General features: G+C 38.6%; 1 protein-coding gene across 8 annotated transcripts in view; it reads right to left on the reverse strand.

The window, feature by feature from the left end:
• Positions 1-1,637: 1,637 nt before the first annotated feature.
• The window catches only part of LOC129762119 (uncharacterized), a 57,960-nt gene continuing 38,220 nt past the window's right edge, over positions 1,638-21,377 (reverse strand). For all 8 annotated transcript variants that reach the window (XM_055760105.1, XM_055760103.1, XM_055760102.1 and 5 more), the window contains 10 exons: positions 15,470-15,542; positions 14,614-14,680; positions 8,804-8,917; positions 8,640-8,730; positions 8,408-8,578; positions 8,168-8,337; positions 7,992-8,105; positions 7,740-7,930; positions 4,366-4,428; positions 1,638-2,833 (listed from right to left, as the gene is read on the reverse strand). In XM_055760105.1, coding sequence (XP_055616080.1) covers positions 2,718-2,833; positions 4,366-4,428; positions 7,740-7,930; positions 7,992-8,105; positions 8,168-8,337; positions 8,408-8,578; positions 8,640-8,730; positions 8,804-8,917; positions 14,614-14,680; positions 15,470-15,542 — 1,170 coding nt within the window. In that variant the 3' untranslated portion in view covers positions 1,638-2,717. The remainder of the gene's footprint in view (positions 2,834-4,365; positions 4,429-7,739; positions 7,931-7,991; positions 8,106-8,167; positions 8,338-8,407; positions 8,579-8,639; positions 8,731-8,803; positions 8,918-14,613; positions 14,681-15,469; positions 15,543-21,377) is intronic.

Genomic DNA, 21,377 nt, shown 5'->3' on the forward strand with positions numbered 1-21,377 from the left:
GCCCAACAAAGGATTGGGCGATCTCGGATCGATTTTTAAAATATCGATCTTTTCCATTCCGAGTTTTATAGTCGAAAGAACTGCAAAGTTTAAAGCCTCTTAAAAACAAAGAACCAACCTACCATTCCGATTTCCGATTTTTTGGATCGATTTTTTGTATCCGAGAAAATCGATTTTTTATGCTTTCAATTTTTTCGATTTTAAAAAACTGTTTTGTAGATTTGTTTTCCAGTATACATCGTTTTTTCTCATCAAAGACCATTTAACATATTTTTTTAAACATAATGTCATCATAATGTTCTCCTACGATTTACTTCTATACAAATGCTGACAGAGACAGAACTAGCGAGGGGATGTACTGTAACCAGTGGTGCTCTCCTGGCCGAGTGGTTAGCGTCACACCTAACATGCCGGGGGTTCGGGCTCGATCCTCGCTCTGGTCAGAGGAGTTTTCCATCAAAGAAATTTTCCTCCGACTTGCACTGTGGTCACGCGTATGCTGGAGCTTGCCACTCAAAATGCATTCAAGGCGTGTTATTTGGCATAGAGATCTCAACTAACTGCTAATAAAAATGACGCAAGTAATACTACGTTGAGAGGGCGATCTTTTCCTTTCCAATTTTCGAATTTTCGGATCGATTCTTTGTACTCAAAAAAAATCGGGATCTTTTAATTTTTGATATTTTTTTTGTAAATTTGTTTTTTAATGAACATTGATATTTTAAGCACCAATAATCACCTGAAAAATTTCATTAACATTGGATCCCTTTCAAGGTTGTCAAATTAGAGGTCGCAAATTTAGGAGAAGCAGTTTTGCAAGTTTGGTCATAACAAAACAAGCGGTCACAAGTTATATTGACCATTATCAAGTGCAGCGGAAGCATTATTTCTATGAACTGAGACTACTATCAAGATTTCGATTAAATGACATGCTCCGGTTTTGTGGGATTATTGTCAGCGGAGTTCCTGATTCCCTACCAATCGTTGCCATCCAGCGTCAAAAACCTCTCGACATTCCGCTTCGCCGGAAAAAAATCATTCCATTCTCCATCACTTTCAGCCTTTGTTTTTGGGTTTTTGGGCTGTTTCGAAACGGCCAGCCTTAACTTACGTTTCCGCGTGATGATGTCCATCTCCGCTAGGTTCACTGTTCACTGTCTGGCCCGTTGCTCCGACCTCCAGCACAAGGCCCGGAACGACGTAGCCACCTTTCCCTCCGTCTTCTGCTTTAGCTTCAGCTGCAGTTTACGATCGCATAGCACCGTCAGACTACCGGAACCAGGCTCCCGTTCAATGCTCTTATTCTTCTCCAGAAGTTGCTTGCTTCACTGTTTTCGTCATAACTTCCGCAGTTTAACTTATAGCGCTGCCAAATTTTGTTGGGTTACCCATAGGTTACTACGATTTGACGATGCACAAGTGTTCTCATCGCCAGGTGTTAAGGTGAACGCATGAAAAATTGTTCAAATTCAAAAATCAAATTGTTCAAGTTCAAAATCCATTTTTTTAATACAAGCGTTAATATCATAAGCGGCTTGAAGTCATCATTACAATAATAGACAATGTGATAACCATTCGATTTTTGATGAAACAAAGAACGTGATATATCACTAGCACCCAACATTCACACGTTACTGTCTCAGTTTAACATTCATTTATTTATTCATTCAACTGTTTTCTTCTCGACGGGACTCGGGCCTTGACTCGAGTTTTGGGCCCTGCTTCACACCTGTACAAATCGGTGCTCCTTCTAGCGCGCCTCCCTGTCGCTTCCTACTACACGTCTTTATGTTCATCATAATTTACACCTTCCTAAGTTTTCCTAAGTGGCGACCTTTTGTTACTTCATCTTTTTCTTCTTCTTCTTCTTCTTCTTCTTCTTCTTCTTCTAATGTAGCATATATCAGCTTGTTTTAAAAGGAAAATGGGGATCGATCATTATGTATTTTCTCTGCATAACTGAGAGGGAGCGAGAAAGGGAGGGAAGGGGTTAGGAAATAATAATAGTTTATAATTGTAATAATAATAATGATAATAGTAACGATGATTATCGCTAACCAGAGGACACACACACCAGAGTCAGCCGCCATCATCATTGTGTTTGTGTGTGTTTACGACCTCTCCTATTGATTAATTAATTACATCAGTATTTTTTTGTTGCAGTTCATATACACACTTTTTTCCAATTCCATTTCTTCGTCGAATCCCACACCACGGCGCATCGCACTACGCACTTGCCACTGCTTGTGCCTATTACTCTTTACCCTGAATTTGTCTTGTTGTAACGATTGTTTGTTGTGACAGCTAGCGGGCGCGCTTGCACGCGTGCGTGCTGCCATCTAGTTAGAGATGGGTAGATTTGCGTGCGGCGAAGTGACTTTTTTTTCTATCTTAATTATGGGGCGGGAGGGAGTGGCGGGGGTGTGTAAACGGCAAAATAGAGATGTTGAAAACGAAACGAATCTTCTTAACGCTAAAATCACTTATAATCTCGACAACACACGCGCAGCGCATTGGGACAATGTGCAAGAGGAGAGATGAATTTATTCTAAGAGAGTTGTGGTTGGGAAGAGTTGGACGTGTTTCTACAAAAGAATGCACAAAAAAGAGCAGCTTGAGTGGGAGGGAAAAATATTGTCAGCTGGTATGCGTGTGTGTTTGTGTGGTTCATTCACGTGTTTTGGGTTTGCGTGTGCGTGCGCATGACTCGCGCACTATCAGCGTATCAACAGCGATGGAAAGTTGATCGCGAGCGATTGTGACCGTGTCAGTTTGCCGGGAACCTTTTTGGACTGCTTAGCTTGTTGTGTTGCTTTTTGAGCGGCGAGACGGTCTGAAATAGGTGATCAGAGTTTTGTATGAGAATGACGCTGGCTCGAACAGAGCTCGAGGGAGAGAGAGAGGCAAAGAGAGATATTGATTGAAGATTTTCGAAGGGTTATTCACAACGAGCGGCCGGATGAGTTGTAATCCGCGCTTTTGCCCCCACACATACACACACAATCTTACACACAAAGTAATATCTAAAACATTGACTATAGGGATAACCGATGAGCATTTGTTACCATTTGTTTCCACCTCAATTAGTCTCATGATCAGTTCCGCGCAAGAATGATCGCTGTTTTGGGTTAGTTATTGAGCGCCATCGCGGTCGCATATTCGTCTCTTCTATTGTAACTTTCCCCCTTCTATCCTACACAACATTCTCACGAACCTTTCTCAGTCGGTCGGTGGCTGTCTGGCGGTTACACCACAATTACATGCAATTACACACACGCACACACGACCCTGAATCAAAAACCTGAATTGAATACAACACATATGAGCACTTCGACTAAAAGATTGGTGCTGTCTCACTTGTTCCACCACTACTACTACTTCTACTACCTACTGTTGCCTAACACTACTACTTATGAGACAAAGAAAAAAAAATAAACTTAGACAATTTGCCCTAGCCGCACACATATACACAACTGTTGTGGTTAATAGTTTTCCTTGCATTTGCATTTCGGTTAAGTTTTTTTCATGTGTTACTTCACTACTTAAAATACGCCTAGATCTCTCTTTGCTTTGTTTTTTTTTGTTTTGTCTTCTAACGATTTGATTATTATTATTCTTCTCGCCCTGTTCGTCGTCGTCGCCGTCGTTGTTGTAGCTATTAATAATATTACCACTTTCATTACCCATTCGAGTTTTGATTGTTCCAAATTGGAAGGATCCTTTCGCCTAACATGTGTAAATGAAACCGCGCGCGCACACGAAATGAAACGTTCTCACAGCCAAACAAACAACAACACGAACGTCACTTATGAAACCAATATGATATTCGTCCGGCCCACAAGACTCACAAATCATTTTAGATTTTTTTTTCAGTTAAAAATTCAAAGCATTTTTATCTCAACGATTGTTCGACGCAATGGGATGACACACTTTCCCACTGCCAAATTATATAAGAACCTAAAAAAATATCAATCAAAGCTTGCTCTGCTCTCACAACTAACACTAATTATTGATCCTGGCGGCTCAGGTTCAAAAATTTTCTCAATAAATTTTTAGGCGAGTTTTGTGTTTTCCTAGAGAATTTTTGGGCCAAATGCCAAACGACACTGAAATAAATATTGAAAACTTTATGTTTGGAATTTAATACGAATGTGTGCGTGTTGCGATGCTGTGTTGTGAGAAAGTATTCCTGGTCGAAAGATTCTGGTTCCGATCTGCTCCTGATTCTATACCCTCTTCACTACAATCTTCACACTAATAACCGTAATATTATTAATTAATAATAATCAAATCGTTCCGAATTTCATCTCGACAAACTGTGGGAACGCTCCCGGCTACTGCTGGCCGAGACGGAATTCTCATTACATTTTTCGTGCAGGCGCTGGGCCAGCGGGAGCTTCGCGAAGAACGGATGCCGCAGGGCTTCACCTGTAAGGGAGGAAAGAAAAGATGTGAATTAAAAATATTGTATTGTATAGTCTTTTCTTGTGATTTTTTTTCATTTTTTTCTGTTCTTGACCTCTACTTTCATGTTATCAACACCTCTTGTTTCATTTGTTGAAATTTCGGGAGAGCTAATCACCCTAGCTTCGTGTCATTGTTCGGAATGACCCTTTTTAAAACTTGAATTTTTAAATTTTCAAACATTTGTATTTTCGAATTTCTGATTATTTTGTTTATTTTTCAATATATTGATTTTTTTATTTTACTTTTCAATTTTTCAATATTTTTATTTATTTCATATGCGGTTATTCGATTTCACGATTTTACGATTTTACAATTTTTAAATTTTACGACTTATTGATTTTGTGTCTTTTCTATTTTTTTATTGTTCATGTTTTCTCAAATTTTCGAATTTTTCGAATTCGATTTTTTTTTTTGTATTTATTGATTTTTTTATTATTCGATATTTGGATTTTTTCATTATCGATTATTTAATTACCCGATATTTCGATTATTGTCGATTATTCTTTCTTCTATTTTCCCAATTTTTCTATTTTTTGTTTTTTTTTATTTTTTTGGTTTTTTCAAATTTTCAAATTTTTGGATTTTAGAACTTTTCGATTTTCAAAGTTTTGATATTTTGTTCACTTGATTTTTTGATTTTTCAATTTTTTTTATTTGATTTTCTCGGTTTTCTAATTTTTGAATATTTGCTTTCTCCAGTTTTTTGAATTTTTGAATGATTGATTTTTTTTATCTTTATATTTTTCAACACTCGTTTTGAAGAGTTTTTCAATATTTCATTCTATAAATTTTTAAGTTTATATTTATTTTTTAAACTTTTTTTTGGTTTCTCAGCTTCTTCGAATTTGCAAATCTTCAATTTTTTATAATTCTATAATTCGAAAAGTTAAAATTTTCGAATTTATGATTTTTTTTTTATTTTAGTATCTTTTGATTTTTCGACTTTTTGATTTTTAATTGTTTGATGTTTTCAATTTTCCGAATTCTTTAATTTTTTAGTTTTTAATCTTTGTATTATTGTTATTATTTTTCAGTTTCTTGATTTTTCGATTTTTTTTATTTATTTTATATTCGTTTGTTCGATTTTACGATTTCGTAATCTTTCAATGTTCCAACTTTTTAGATTTTAAAATTTTTGATGTTCCGTTTTTTCGAATAATCGAAATATTTGAATATTAGTCGTTCTTTTTTTTATTTTCTGTTTTCGATTTAGATTTCCTAATTTTTCTAATTTTGATTTCATATTTTTTTTTCTCTTTTTGAATTTGTTTGAGTCTTCAAATTTCCGATTTTCCAATTTTCGAATGTTCGAAACTCGTTTTTTCAAATATTCCAAATTTTTGATTTCTCTGATTTTTTATTTCTCAATTTCTTTGATATTTTGATTTGTTTATTGATCGATTTTCCCATTTCCAATCTTTTGATTTTTCGATTATGCTTTTCTGATTTCTCGATTTTTTATTTTGCGGTTTTTCAATTTCAAATTTATGATTTTCTGATTTCCTGATTTACTATTTTCTTCTTTTCTGTTTTTTTTTCTGGTTTTCTGCTTTTTCAATTTTCTACTTTTCTGTTTTTAACACTTTTTGCTTATCTGCTTTTTGGATTTTTTTTCTGCTTCTGTTTTTCTGGTGAACTGCTGAAAATCAGCACCTCCTTGACTTCTCCCGCAGCCGTTTATTCATCGAAGTCTCAAAATTACAAAAAAAAGGTAAAGGTCGGTAAAATCGATCGCGCATAGTGACCTGATGCCAAATCAGGCAAGAATAGTGTCCGGCTTACGTACTTAAGAATGAGGAATAATACACGCTTTTGGAGACATTCCTTCCGGTAAATATTGCCGATCATATTCCCGAATAATAAAACGAAGATGATTAAATGGCATATTGATAAGTTACTTGCCAAACTAGCACTTTCTTCTCCAATTTTTCACATCCATAATCATCCGCGATCAGGACTTCTGTTCTCAGCTTCACAATGTAAAGTTGTCCCCAGGAAGAGTTTTGTAGTCCAGCTTAACGTAGGTTTTATCATCCATGGTGATACACATTTTACGTTGGCTCTAAATTTCATCGTGAGGCTTACGGACACGAAATTTCACGGAGATTGCCTGAATTTTGTTGCGTTTGGGATATTTTCGCTTCTTATATGTCTTCAGCGAGTTGCGTTCCTTTGAAATGTTTAATCATGCCGATTGGAGTTCCGCACTTTTCTGCGTAATCCCGTATCGATACTTTTTTTTTAGTTTTTCCTTCAAATCTTTTTTTGAAAATTTTATTTTTTGTTTTTGTTTTTTTTCTCCTCGTCACTTCCAGCCCACAAGGGACACCATTTGATATTAGGGGAAATGGGGGTAAGACCGGCACCACTTGAGTTTTACTACAAAACTCTAATTAACTGTTTTTGAACACTGTACACGTTAGAATTTTTTTTTATTGTGGACGTTTCAATTCAAATCCAACCCACCGTGATTGGTCAAATGTTAAAATATTAATCAAAACAAACGCGAGTGCCGATGATGCGCAACCAGATGTACTTTTCGGGAGTGGAATTTAAGCTTTCATTCTTGATCGAGGTTTCAAATCGTTTTTCGTTGTTCTACAGTTTGTCCCCTGGATTGTTAGCTATCACTGGGATTCGAGTTGAGTTAAGTTAAAGCAACAACTTATAAGGAATAGTCTGCTTAAAAGATGTATGCTGATGGGCTAAGACCGTCACCCTTTGAGTGGAGCAAGCTCGGCCTGATTTCACGTTAGTTGAAGGTTATTGGGACATATTTTCCATCTATTTCAGATGGCTCGCAGCACCCAAGAAAATTACATTGTGAGAGTGGGTCCCAGGAGAACCTCACCCTTGCAAAAGAGACGATCGTTGGTGAAGTTTCTGTCAAACGTGCTTCCAAGACTTTGGAATCCCCAGGTCTATGTTACAGGATCACGTTTCGTGAAAGGTGGTTAGCTTAAAACTAGGACCTGAATTCCATCGAACTAGTAACTGAATTGTGGTGTGGTTTGAAGTGCCGCAAGATAAATTTGCATAATCTCAAATTCCTTTCTTTTACATATTCCATGTTCACCGGAACTTGTTCAGACCATATCTCCGGAATCAGTTGAGCGATTCAAACCATATTCGATAACGACATCTAGAATTAGAATACATCCCATTTGGCGGCCACATTCAAACTGGTTCAGCTGGTGTCAAGTATATTTACTAACAAATTGAGGGTGCCGGTGTTACTCCCATGGTATGCCGGTTGCACCAGCGATACTTACTCAGCGCAATCCTGTTGGCCGGATCATACTCCAGCATACGCCGGATGATGTCGAACAGCTGCAGGTGGTCGGGCGTCTCCGCCAGCACGTACCGGTGCAGTGGTTTGCAGTGGTCACGTACGTACCGCCCAGCGGAAGACTTCTCGTCCCAGTCCAGCTTGCCGTGGTGGAAATATTTGGTGCGGGTTTTTCTAAAACGGAGCAAAGCATTCTCAACTCATATCGCCGCTGATTGGATCGCTTTGAGCTTACCTGGCCATTCGGTATGGAATTGTACCCAGTATACGCTCCATCATAGCAAGATGCTCTCTATTGTCGTGAGTTTGGAATAGCGTAATGCCCAGATACAGCTCGAACATGATACAACTGTTTTCGAATGGAGGTTATATGTTGAGATTTACGGCTAGAAAAAGTGACGTCCATCTTACCCTATCGACCAGACGTCGCACGGTTGCGACCAGCCCAGCTCCAGTATTACTTCCGGCGCCCGGTAGTGACGAGTGGACACGATCGTACTGTGGTGCTCGTGGTCAAACGTGGCACTACCGAAATCAATCAGACGAATATCGGTGCACTTGACACGGCGAACCTCACGATTCTGGAGAAGGTGGAAGAAACAAAAATTAGACTCGAAGACAAGGGTTATGTGAGCAGGCTGCTGAAACTACCTTTCTGGAGTTGAACGTCGTGGTGTACTCCGAATCCACAAACAGTATGTTCTCCGGCTTGAGATCGGTGTGGGTGAGCTTGTTGTCGTGCAGGAATTTGACCGCATAGCAAAGCTGGTAAGCCATATGCCGGACATGGTCCATCGGGTACGGTTCGTAGTTGTTTTCTCTCTGCGCGAAACAAAAAAAAAGTCGTTAGGTTTTCGTAGCCAACCAAAGAACCGAGACTCACCAGAAAGTCGAAAACACTGAGCCCCAGCATTTCGAAGGCGATGCACATGTGGCCGTGAAAGTCGAACCAGTCCAGCATTTTGACGCATAAGCTGAAAGCAGAGACAAGCAAAACGTTCGTGTTAAAATGAGATGCGACAATCGGATCAAAAGGTGACAACGTACTGTTGGAAGATGGGATCCTTCTCGGCGATTTTCTCGAGCGCGTTGATCTCCAGCTTTGCTGCCTCCCGATACTTCTCGACGTTCTTGATCACCTTCAGTGCCATCGTGTGGTCCCTGCGGATATGAAGGAAAGAGCGAAAAAAAAAATAGTTGATAACATTCATTGATTAATCCTCCGGTGCGCGAAATTTGATTTATAGCACACATTTTCTCCATCCAAAGCAGGTAACCCAAAAAGGTGAAATCTATCGAAAACGGAAACTTGTAGTGCTGTCCAATTTCGTCAAGGTTTTTGATTGTCGAAATGGACGAAATGGACAGAAATAACCTGTTCCTAGCAGAAGGATAGCCATCGCCATTGTTGGGATGGAATTTATGAATACTTCAAACAAGTGTTGTGTTTTTTTCATTTCACTGCGGGACGAAATGATCATTTTCATTCGGCGTAATCGATTTGAATGTGCGCTGATTATAATACAAAAATGGACACAAAATGTGCCGCCGCCCCCAGGTGTTTCAGGCCATTTCCTGCAACAGAAGCGTACCGTTTGTCGGTTTCATTTGATGTTTTGGAAAAGGAAACCTTAGGATATGCCCACTTTTAAGTTAATTTTAATAGATTCACCTTCCATTCCCAGTAACAATCCGATACGAGAACTCTTTCATTTTTGACGTCGAAGCAACTGTGTCCGCACGCAAACAAATGTTGGCCGACTTCTCTTTTGGTCTTGTTGGTCAATTTGTGATAATTATTTTTGAACGTAGGATTACGATTTTTAGGAACATATTAAAGTACGAATTAACATCGTTTATTAGTCTGTACGCCATAGTCATAGTCGGTAGTTACCATAGTAATTCTAAGAATGGATGTTTAGAACTTTTTGGCTCTCTGGAGCTTTCTCAACGAAGAGCTCATAGAGAGAGCCTTAATTCTCCTAACCACTTCATCACTGTCCGAAACTGTGTGAGAACTATAACTCCCTAAACCTTTGGAGACTTTCTAAATGTCGTCGAAGATTTACTGGGAGCCTCTAGAACTCGGACGTAATCTCTGAGAATTCAAAGAAAATTCGATTACTCAGAATTCGGTGAGAACTATGAAAATTTGGATTCATTATTATGTTCATAAAACATCTCAAGTCCTGGGAACCCTTCTCTCCGAAGCTGGCGAATCTTCCAAACGCGTAGATTGAATAGAATTGAAAGATTGAACGATTTTGTAAAGATTCTCTAGATTTTAGTTGTGATAGGCGCATGATTTGGAATCTTTTAGAGCTTTGAATCATCACAGATTATGCCCAAGCCTTAAGAGTTTGGACATCCGAAGCCAGGAAATTATCGAAGCAATTTTGAAGGTATTGGAAGATTTAGGGAGTTCTGGCTTTCACACAGTTTTGAATAGCGCCGAAATTCTGGTCAACTGTCAGAAGGTCTAAGGCTCTTCAGCAACTCTTCGATCTCTTCAAAGAGATATCAGACAGTATTTTTGTCTTAATTTAAAGAAAACTCCTCAGATTTTTTCCCTAGATCATTGTTGGGTTAAGCGCATGACTCGAAAATTGTATGATAATCATGATATTCTGAGTCTTTCACAACTGTTAATTGCCAGAGATTGTGTCTACGGCTTAGAGGCTTTCATATCTTTTTTTTACACCTAAAACCCCTTTTAGAAAGGTTTGAAGAGTCATTGCCCTCACACAGATTTCAACGGCACAAATGTTTTGGTTGTATAAGTGTTGGGTTCAAGAGTTCTCGTGAATCTCGTGAAGATTCTACAAACTGCGGAGACCCACAAAGCTCTGAACATCCATCCTTTGGAGTCCATTGGCAACAGATGTAACTATGACATATAGACTATGCGATTGAGATGCAATCTCTAGCTGAAGCTTTGTGGGAACTACATAACAATCGATTGTTTAAGATCGATAAATGTAGTTTTGGAAAGCCATGAAACTATGAATGAATTCCAACTCCAAACCGACCCAAAACCCATCATAAAAAGTGCAATAATCTTTGAAATTATTTCAAATCCGATCCCAAATTTTAGAGCGCACATAGAAAAATTTGCTTCGCATCTCTAAAATGATCTCATACTCCATATATTTTTAAGCACGAGATATTGAAAAAAATGAGCCATTTATTTCTAACTTTCAATCAAGCGTTCGACAGTCTTCACAATTTAAAAGGCCCTCATCATTCGTGAAGTTCCTAGAATCTCAAGATATGCTTCTCAGAGATTCGAAAGATTCCGATCCGCCAGTCTTCTTTGTGATCTCCAACATTGTCATGAGCAATAGGCGCTATTCTAAACCAACAAAATATTTGGAAAATCTCTAAGAATTTAGTTTACCCCGATTTTTTAGCCTACTTCAGCTTCCTCAGTATGTCTATGATAATCTTGACAAGCCAACTTCAACGCAGTCTCATAAATAATCTTGAAGTCTTGAAGTTTTGAAGTAATGAAATCATGAAGTATTGAAGTTTGAAAGACATCAAGTCTTAAAGTTTTGAAATGTTCAAGTCTTCAAGTCTACAAGTCTTCAAGTCATCAAATTCTCAAATCTTCATTTCATCATATCCTTACAGCCTTCAAATATTCAAGTCATGTCTTCATGTCTTTAATTCTTCAATACTTCAACTCTTCAAATCTTTAATTATTCAATTCTTCAATCTTTCAATTCGTCAATTTTTTTTATTCTTCAATTCTTCAATACTTTAATTTTCCAATTCTTTAATTCTCTAATTCTGTAATTCTCCAATTCTCCAATTCTTCAAGTCTTCAACTTTTCATGTATGAAGTATCTAAATCTCGATGTCTTGAACTCTTGGAGTCTCAAAATCTTAATGTTTTGAAATTCTGATGTCTTAAAGTTTTGAAATCTTGACATCTTGACGTCTTGAAGTATTGACATCTTGACGTCTTGAAGTATTGACATCTTGACGTCTTGAAGTATTGAAGTCAATTCTTTGAATTCTTCATTTCTTCAGTTCTTCAATTCTTCAAGTTTTCAAGTCTGCAAGCCTTCAAGTCTTTAAGTCTTCAAGTCTTCAAGTTTTCAAGTCTTGTAGTTTTGAATCTTCAAATTTCAAATCTTCAAGTCTACAATTCTCGAAGTATTGTTAATTACTCCAGTGCTGTGAATAGCACTGACGAATCCCTAAAGTCTCATTGGTTTTGAAAACTATTTCCCAATTTTACCCTTCGTATATAAGTATAATTTTTCATGTCGACCTTTTTTTTCTTTTTAGGACCTTTTCTTGTAAACCAGCTTTAAACGAAGACAAACATCTTATAGAAACCAAAGGTTCTCTTTTTATATATAAAGAAGATTCTGTCCGTACGCATAACTCGGGTGTTCGTCTCCATCCAAATAAATATAGAATATAGAGAATATAGAATATATTCTGCTGTGAAAAGTTTGCCCAATTGGAGTTAATTTCTTCAATTGGAAATAACGTTGACGACATTGAGTTTCATTTTCCATTATTCCTTTAGAATTTTAGATTTATTCCGTCCTTAGAAGCTTCACATATTCTATGGATTTTCGAGCTTCGTAAGATTTTTGTACGCACTAATCGTAAAAATTGAGAGCTTAACAGTCCACAACCAGAAAAGTACTACTCATCGTAGAGCTCCTAGAGTTTCGAGTTTGACTTTCCGGAGATTCGAGGCCTCTTGAAAACACTGAAGCTGAAACATGGTCCGTCAGTTGTCTTCAGCATCAGTCAGTCTTCTTCATAATTTTCTGCATCGTCATGAGCAATAGGTTGAGTTTCTTTCAGCTTCCTATGATAACCCCCCATCCTACCAATGCTAATCTTCGACGCAATTGTCTTGTTATTTTAAAAAATGTCTCAAGGTTTTCAAGATTTCAGAGACTTCACAAGTTTAGATAGCACCAGCACTCCGAAAGTCTCAAGATTTTACAGAGATTCAAGGCCTGTTGAGACATTTCAGAGACTCAGAGGATTCTCAATACGGTTGGTATCATTTCTAAGTCATCATGACCTAGAAAACTGTTTGTAAACCTGTTCTGTTCGAGCTATCCTCAGAATCGTTTTCGAAATCAATCTGAACACACTCGACAAGAGAATTTAGAATTCTTCAGATTATTCTTACTTTGGAAATCTTGACAGTTTTCCAAACCATTCTCTAACGGTTTCACACATTTCGGTAACTTCGGAGTATTTCATAGAGTAGCAAGCATTGCACAGTCACCAAAAGCATCGGAAGTCTACAGAAATCAAACTTCCTGACCTTCATGGTAATCAAAATTACGAGGATTTAGGAAGTCATCCCAAGGTCTCCGGGGTTCTTGGATTCGTTTAGGTTACCAGAGCACAAAAATCTAGTCTCTTAAAGTCTCTTGAAGTTTAGAAGTTCTCCGAATAACCAAGACAATTTCCGACATGTCTTCGTAGTCTCCAGAGTTTTGGGATGTACACAAAAACCGTCGTCAAACTCTGAGACTTGGAAGTCTATTAGGTTGTTTCAAAAGTTCTTACTGGTTCTCAATGGCCAATCGCTTCCTAAGTGCACTCATTCATCACCTTCTTAATGCTTTGCTATACCACTGTGTCGTTCATATGCTCACACAGAGCAACTGCGTCCATCATGCGCTATCGCTATCGTTTTTTCTAGGCTTCTAAGTTCCATGATATTCAAGATAACGAGAAATTAGGCCTCTGTAACTCTTAAATTCTTTTTAAGTTATCAGACCCATGCCCTGCAAGTTTCAGGAAGCTTTATAGTCCCCAATAGCCCCCCAATAGCCAAATTGCGTTTAGTAACTCGCCTTTGACAGCTAGACTTCAATGTGGTCGTCTTGCAATTTTGAATGTCTTCGAAGGCTACAATAACGAGAATCTAGGAAGTCATCCCTAGGCTTCCGAAGTCCTACATGGTTTCAGAAACTTTATAGTCCCTCAAATAACCAAGTTGTGGTAACATACACAATACAAGCTAGACAGAATTCCCGACGTGATCGTCGTAGTCTTCAAAAGTTTTCATGTTTCCTGAACTTCATGAGTTTTTCGGATCTATATGAACCTAAAAAGCCGCCCTAAGATCTCCGAAGTCCTTAGATTCGTTCGGGTATTAGAACCGTGCTCTGAATGTTTTTGGCAGTTTGATGGTCCTCCGAATAACCAAGCTGTTTTAGGTGGCATGTCTTTGTCAGACAGTTCTCGACGAATTTGTGTTTCAATATCGAAAGTCTCCAACGATTTTCAGAGATTCTTGGCTTATTTCTGGATTTCAGATCTTCATGATGGTCAAAACTACGAAAACCTGGGAAGTCCCCCCAGGGTCTCGAATGTTCCCGACGTATTCGTTTTTCAATCCTGAAAAGCTTAATATTTTCGTAGCATTCTTGGTTTTGTAAGGTATTAAAGTCATTGTTGAACTCTGAAGGGCTCTCTTTCTTTGGAGATTCGATAGTCGATAATATACGAAATTATGAGAGTCAAGCAAGCAACTAGAAGACCTCTTTGATTCAATTGACAAGGTTTTGAAATCTTCATAGTAGTTGTCTTTCATGTAGTCGACACCTCCAGAGTTTTGGGAGATACAAAGATTGTATAAACGCTCAGAACGATTAGGACTTCAGATCTACATTGTATTTGGGATCATTACAAAGTCTACAACGTTTCTGAGGCCCTCGGGGTTGGAAGGACTTTTTTGAACACTATACTCTACTTCAATAAGCTTAGTTCGTGTAAAAGTTTGATCGATGATGTTTTTTTGAACGGATAGCATCTTCAATTGAGAAGAGTTTTTACACGACCACAATCCCAGTCCATATACTTACATCTCAATATCCTTGACTTTCACCACCCTGCCGAAGGTGCCCTCGCCCAGGGTATCCAGGATTTTATCTGCACGCCGGACGCCCGGATGTTGATAACCGCAGCAACAGCAGCAGCACGCGACGACGCAGGAAGAGAAGAAAAAGAAAAGAAACAAAAAATGAGAGGCACACATTAGTGATGGCTTGGTTCGGGTTTCTCAACGGCTGATCAAGTTTTGGTGATTGGTGGGTAAGTTTTTGTTTCCTTTCTTCCTCTTCTTTTATAGCTTGCATTATATCTCAAAGAGTTTACTCCCTATAGTTATGGTACGTTATTTTTTTTACTTCTCCCGTTTCTGTCTGTGTTTTCAATCTTCCTAATCTGAAACACGGTGAACTGACTGAGGCTTATACCGCATTAACTCGGATAACTTCGGAGTGCGAGAAAGCCGCGCGAGAGGATCTCAAGAATCTCCGGATCGCGCGCGAGAGGTCGGAGTCTGGTCAGTATCCGTTCAAGAAATGGTATGACTTTGGAAAACCGGTGCCCGATTTGAGGCGGTATCGCGACGGGGTTCAGAAGGTTAGGGGTTCTTGACAAAGACTCCAGACAAGACGAAGAAACCGCGTGATGTGGAAGCTATGAGTTGGAGGAAAATCCGCGCGGAAAATATGGCGAAGGCCAAAGTAAACAGCAACGGGATGTTCCTCCAAGACTCGGCACAGCTCCGGACAATTGTTTGTTTGGAAACACGATCGCGTGAGGGGGCACCCAGTGTGTTCAAAAATTTGCCAAGGAAAAACCGAGATAAGTAAAAAAAAGAGTAAACTAAAAACAAAAGTAGTATTAAAGAATTTAAATTAATGGTTCACGAACATCTGTTATGAAGAATGTCGCCAGTGTGGTAAATCAAATGCCCATCAGCATCATCCCTCACGGATGGTTGTTTCTGTGTTCGCCAATCGGATTGGGAATTGGAACCGCCAGGTTCGGAGGGGGAGACCACCATTGGGTAGATATCATCATCATCGTCGTTGCCACGCATTGCCACAGTTGGTGTCGAGAGGTTGGAGCGGATCGGTCATCAGTGTTCGAAAGCGGGGTTTCGAGGCGATCGTTGGTTGACGTAGGTGTTCATCAACGCACATCCGTCATTGTTGGTCATGGCCATGATCGATCATCATCGTCGGTTGGAAGGTTCGAATCGGAAACCACATCACATCGGCGTCGTCAAAGGCGGTGGGTGGCGTCATTTTGGCATTCCACAGACACACACACAGTTCGTTGGGGCGAGTAGGCGAGTTGGGCGATACACACACAAACCAGTGGGCACACATCATCATCATCATCATCAAATCATTGATCATATCGAAGAAGAGACACGAGAAAAATACGGTATCGATTTGCGATAAGATAATTAGTTCGAAAAAAATATAAGAAAAATTTGGTATACAGATATGAAATAGGTGTGTTACATTGGCTTAGTGGTTACCAAGCGCAAGGTTATATCAATTTCATTCTTGGGGTCGTTTGGTTTGTTTAGTAAAACCGTTTCGGAAAAATGCATTCAAACACATGTTTATCTTCTCATTGACAAAATCCGGGGGGCATTAACCCTGCGAATGTTCGTTTGTAAACACAATAATGACTCTTAACACTTAATCGTGCACTTACACCCATAAAACGAAACACGCGCGCACACACAGACTCACACGAAAACTGCGGTATCTTTCGACAAGTGAGGTTAGGATGAAAAAATGGAGAGTGAAAAAAAAGAGCTGTGCTCTGTGTTAACGAAAACTGACAATTACCTGAGCTATCACGGGCGCAGCCTACTGCGATACTTTTCGTGTTTGGGTGTATGTTTCCAGAGATAGATGCGCTCAATCAAGAAATCATCGAACGAAATGAGAGGCGCGTGTTTGGTTTAGTACATTGAGGTTAGAGGCTTGGTTGGATGGTGGTGATTTTTGGCGTCCTGTAAGATGTAGCAGAATCTCGTTTACAACACACAAACACACACATGCATACGTAGGGCAGATGAAGAAACGCACACTCTGGCGAGGCTCTAGAGCTGCATGCATGCATACACACACATGTATATATATTTTTTTCAATCTCAAACAAATGAAAGTTAGTCTATCTCTATGATCTTTCTGGTCAATATCACTCACTAAAATAACGATGTTGAAATAAAGAGATGCGAAGAAATGTATTTACGAGGAAAAATCTGATGGTATTCGGATCTTAGAATACGATAACACCATAACGCAGAATTATAAGAATTCTAACGCTAGAATCTGGAAACCTCAAACCAAAAAACCAGTTGGGGTTAGTTGGCCAGAAACAGCGAATTTTGACCCAAGCGTCATTCAGTGTATTCTTTGTGCAATTTTTCTGTTTCAGATTACGCACGGAGAGCAAGTGTACACCCAAACTAACATTGGCAGAAAAAATATCATCTATGGCAGATAAAATGCTTTTTCGTATGCTGAAGGGTGAAATGAACAAATAACAGCATCTTTTTCAAGAGTTTCAAAATGTTTATATGTATATGGTAGCAGGCCTCTCTTTCTCCCAGACTGAACGGCAGCATGGAATTGTACCCAAAAAAAAAAGCCTAACGACGATAAGCAGGGATCGAACCAAGGCCTGCTGGTACGCAAAGATATTTTACACGACTACGCTATCCACATAGCCACTGGTACTGTTTTTTTCTCTTTTATCGGCTCTTATTTTCGTCATTTGTTTCGTTGGTTTGTTTTCGTTCTTTTTTATTATTTGTTAATTCTGTGTGTGTGTGATGATTTATTCTTTTTCGTCTTACCCATTTTTTTTCGTGCATATTACTTGTTTTTTACTTCTTTAATTTTCTCATGTTTTTTCATTGTTTACATTAGGATTTTCTTTACCTTCAGATTGACTTTTTCTGTACAAAGTAAGAGTGTTCAATCAGTAAATTTTCCTTCCATTGTACGATATCCATTATTTTCATCGTGGTTTTCCCTTCTATTTGATTCATCCTTTTTCTCTTTGATTTCCAATTTCTTTAATTTCTCTTTATTGTCCCTCATAGTTATAAATCGATTTCGAATAATTACTAACTTTTTTAACTCTCATTTGACTTGCATTTGGGTTTTACCCATCATTATTTTATTTTGTTGAAAAGTTAAATGTTTGTATATTCTGAATACCGAAAGTAAATTATTGGGTTTCTTTCCGTCTTTTCACTTTTTGTAAGTGTGTTTCTATCAAAATTCCGCATATTTCAGATCGATATTAGTTCTTACCTTTCTACTTTCTTTCCATACATTTTTTTATTTCTGGCTAGTGAATGTTTTTCATCAATTTGTTGCGAAATTTCTTTTCTGGGTTGGCTTTATGTTCTCAATGGTACTGATTTTTTGTTGAGGCTATATTTTAATTATGATATGGTGATCGAAATTTCGGTTTCATTTTATCTTTATCCAATTGCATCTTATTTGTTGTTTAACTTTAATTTATTTTTTGGAAATAAATTTGTTGGTACGAGGAATGCTCGAAATCGCAAAAGGATCTGTCAACTGAAAGAACTGATAATGACACGTAAAACCGTAATGAAAACTTGTCTTGAAGAAAACAAACGTATTAGGTTGGGGAAAAAGTTATCCATTATTTTCTCGGTAGCTGGCTTAAGTGATCAATATCTCTCGTAATATCGATCATAAAATTTCATGTTCAGGCTCGTTGTAAAAGTGACATTTCATACTAAAAAATCTTTTGCTGTTTTCGGTTTGTTCCATTCAGTTGTGAGTTACAGGGTGTTAAAAATGGAGGTCAACAAAGAGAAATATCGGGACATTTTACACTTTTTCTTTTAAAAATGCGAAAATGCAAGTCAGGCCGCTGAAATTGTGATTGGTGTTTATGGTGACGATACTGCAACAGTAGAATACGTGCAATTTAATTTATTTTTTTAATTTCCTAATTTTTTATACTTTTTTTTTAATTTTTTTTAAAAAACGGTACATGTTCGACCCAAATCGGACAATCCGAAGCATTTTAAAAATAGTTTTGAATTTCACCCTAAAATAATGGATTACTTTTTCCCCAACCAAATATTATTCACTGCACGAAACAGTGGGCAAATTTTGTTTTTGAAATCGCATCTTATTGACAATTAATTGTAAATAAATTGAAACGAATTGAATTAAATTTATTAAAGAGTGAGGCTACGAATGAATGTTCGAATCACAATTACGTACATTTTATAACAAAATGCACTTTGGCTTTTAGCCACTCTTAACACAAAACTGGCTGTTTATTTGCCAGGCCTCAACAGAATTATTTAAAATAGGCTTTGTAGGCTTTCGATGCATTTGGATCCAAAAAGATATGCTCTTCTACATGATAATGCGTCGAATCAAAAATCGCTGTCTTGCGTCAATTTTTGACCCGAAATCGCGTGTGTCCTAAATCAACCACTGTATTCACCTGATTTGGTACCCATGCGAATAATATTTTTTTTCGCAAAAATTAAACCAAACTGAAGAAATATTCTCGACATGATTAAGATCGGCCTCAGCCAAAAGATTGAACACTCTTTTTCACAATGAGCTAGAGTATTTGAAACTTCTCGAAATCGATGTTAAAAAGGTACTAAAAGTGGAAGAAACGATAGTATGAATAATAAAATCAACAAATGCTATTAAAGAAAACTTGTTTGACAGCATTGTCGATGCTCATATGCCAAATATTAACATGGCAATGAACATTAGTGAAAGCGTTATATGGCCATTTAGTGCTATCTTATAATACTCACAAGCATTAGGACAGAACCATGGATATCGCTAATGCTAATATAGGGCTTTCCCTGTGCTTTCTAAAGATGGCATATTTGAAAATATTATATCGCATTCATTTCTCATTTCGAACTATGTTCCGTAAATCCATATAGTTAACACATCTATAGGAATCCCAACATTCATGAAGGGTTGAAAAAAAAACTGTAAGTTATGGAATGTATACGAAAAAATATGTTTTTTGTTTTCTGTCATTCATGGACTGGGTCGAGGGCTTGTTTCCCATTGAAGGGTGCCATCGCAAGTGACGCTTTCAGTTAGTCTTTTATGCATTAGTAATGTTTATTAACCCTTTCGTCGCCCCGTCACCCAGATATGGATGACATTTTCTCGTTCAAATTTAATAGGATTTTCAAAAGGAATTTGACAGCATAGGCACCTAAATGTCACTATAGGACACTATATGCACTAATCGATTCGGACACTCTCTAACAATCTGAAAATCATAAATAATAGCAATAGTTTATTTGTGAAAAATGCGTTTGAAGAGAGCTTTTATTTTCCCAAATATATGGGCCGATTGCAATGTGTTTTCCTAACAATCAAGCTCCGACATGATACAAAGAAGTTGCGGTGAGAGGCGATCCGGCATAGTGGTAACATACATACCTCTCACGCGAAAGGTATGTATTTCCAAAAATGAAAATAAAGTGACGAACCAACCAAAAGCGTTGAAAGTCACTATAATACAAAAAAAAAAGTTGCGGCCCTGATTAAAGACAAATGAATCGAAGAAATTTCAAGTTCCCGTCAACAGAGATTATAAAAGAGCTTCCCACGATTAAAATGAAGTATATAGCGGTACAGCCGTTGCGTATCGAACAAAATTCCTAAATTCTTCTTTTTTTTTCAAACTTTGTTTAGTATAGAAAACAAACCACGAAAGCTTCAAGACTTAGGCATAATCCTTATTCAGAAATGGTACCTTGAAATAAAATATTTAACCAATTTTATTCCAATGAACAACGATTCATAAGACCCACCATGATCTTACCCTTCATAACCTAGTAAATACCAAAAGATTGTCGCGCGAACTTCGTTAGTACTGGCAGGATTCAACAACAACACTGTAGTAGCCGGTTAGTGAAGCTCACACTGGCACACGAACACATTTGAACAACAACAACACAAGGCTTCCACAATAAGTGTGAATTCGGGAGGGCGAGACGGGTCCTTACAAACGTGGAAAGTGCTTTCGGAATACGGGACCGTGAGCTACGCATCAGTAGCTGTTGGTGCAGCTGCTGCTGGTGTTTGTAGAGAGCCGCAGCCGACGAGCCAGCACCGGTATTGATCGTCAGGATGGAACCACTTCCGTTGTATAGCCCGCCAGTACCGTTCGTGAGGTGCGACGACACGTTGGTAACGGTGTAGGACTTCTGCAGCCCCAAACCAGTTCCGGTTCCGGTGGTAGCAGCCCCGTGCTGATGGTGACGAGATGCACCGTGGTGAAAGTGGTGACGATGATGGAGGTGGTGGTGATGTTGTTGCGTTGGGGACTTGATCCGGGATAGGATACCAGCCTCGGGCGAGCGTTCGCTCGCCATCTTGTTCACGGTGGTGGTTGCGACTACCGCAGTGGAAGAAGTTTCCTTCGACTTCTTCTCTTTGGCTTTCTTCTCATCGAGCGGGGCGTACTTCTGGAGGATACTCTCGATCTCCTTCCGCTTAAAGTCCCGCTCGATCTGGCGAGGATCATCGCTGGGGGCATCATCGTCGCTGGACAGCGGAACGGTGCAGATATCGTCGGCATTGAAGAATCCCTGGGTTGCCGATCGCTGCAGATGATGGAAGTTTCCACTTCGACGGTTTTCCTTTCTCCGTTCTGCTTCCGTGGTTGTGGTAGTGCTGGAGACATCCAGGAGGTCGCTACCGGTCACAGCGGAGTGCTGCAGCAGAGCGGTGGTGTCGCTTCGCTTGTAAGGCCTCGTCTGACGTTTTGC

The sequence above is a fragment of the Toxorhynchites rutilus genome, chromosome 1 (assembly GCF_029784135.1).
Source record: "Toxorhynchites rutilus septentrionalis strain SRP chromosome 1, ASM2978413v1, whole genome shotgun sequence".
Lineage (NCBI taxonomy): Eukaryota > Metazoa > Arthropoda > Insecta > Diptera > Culicidae > Toxorhynchites > Toxorhynchites rutilus.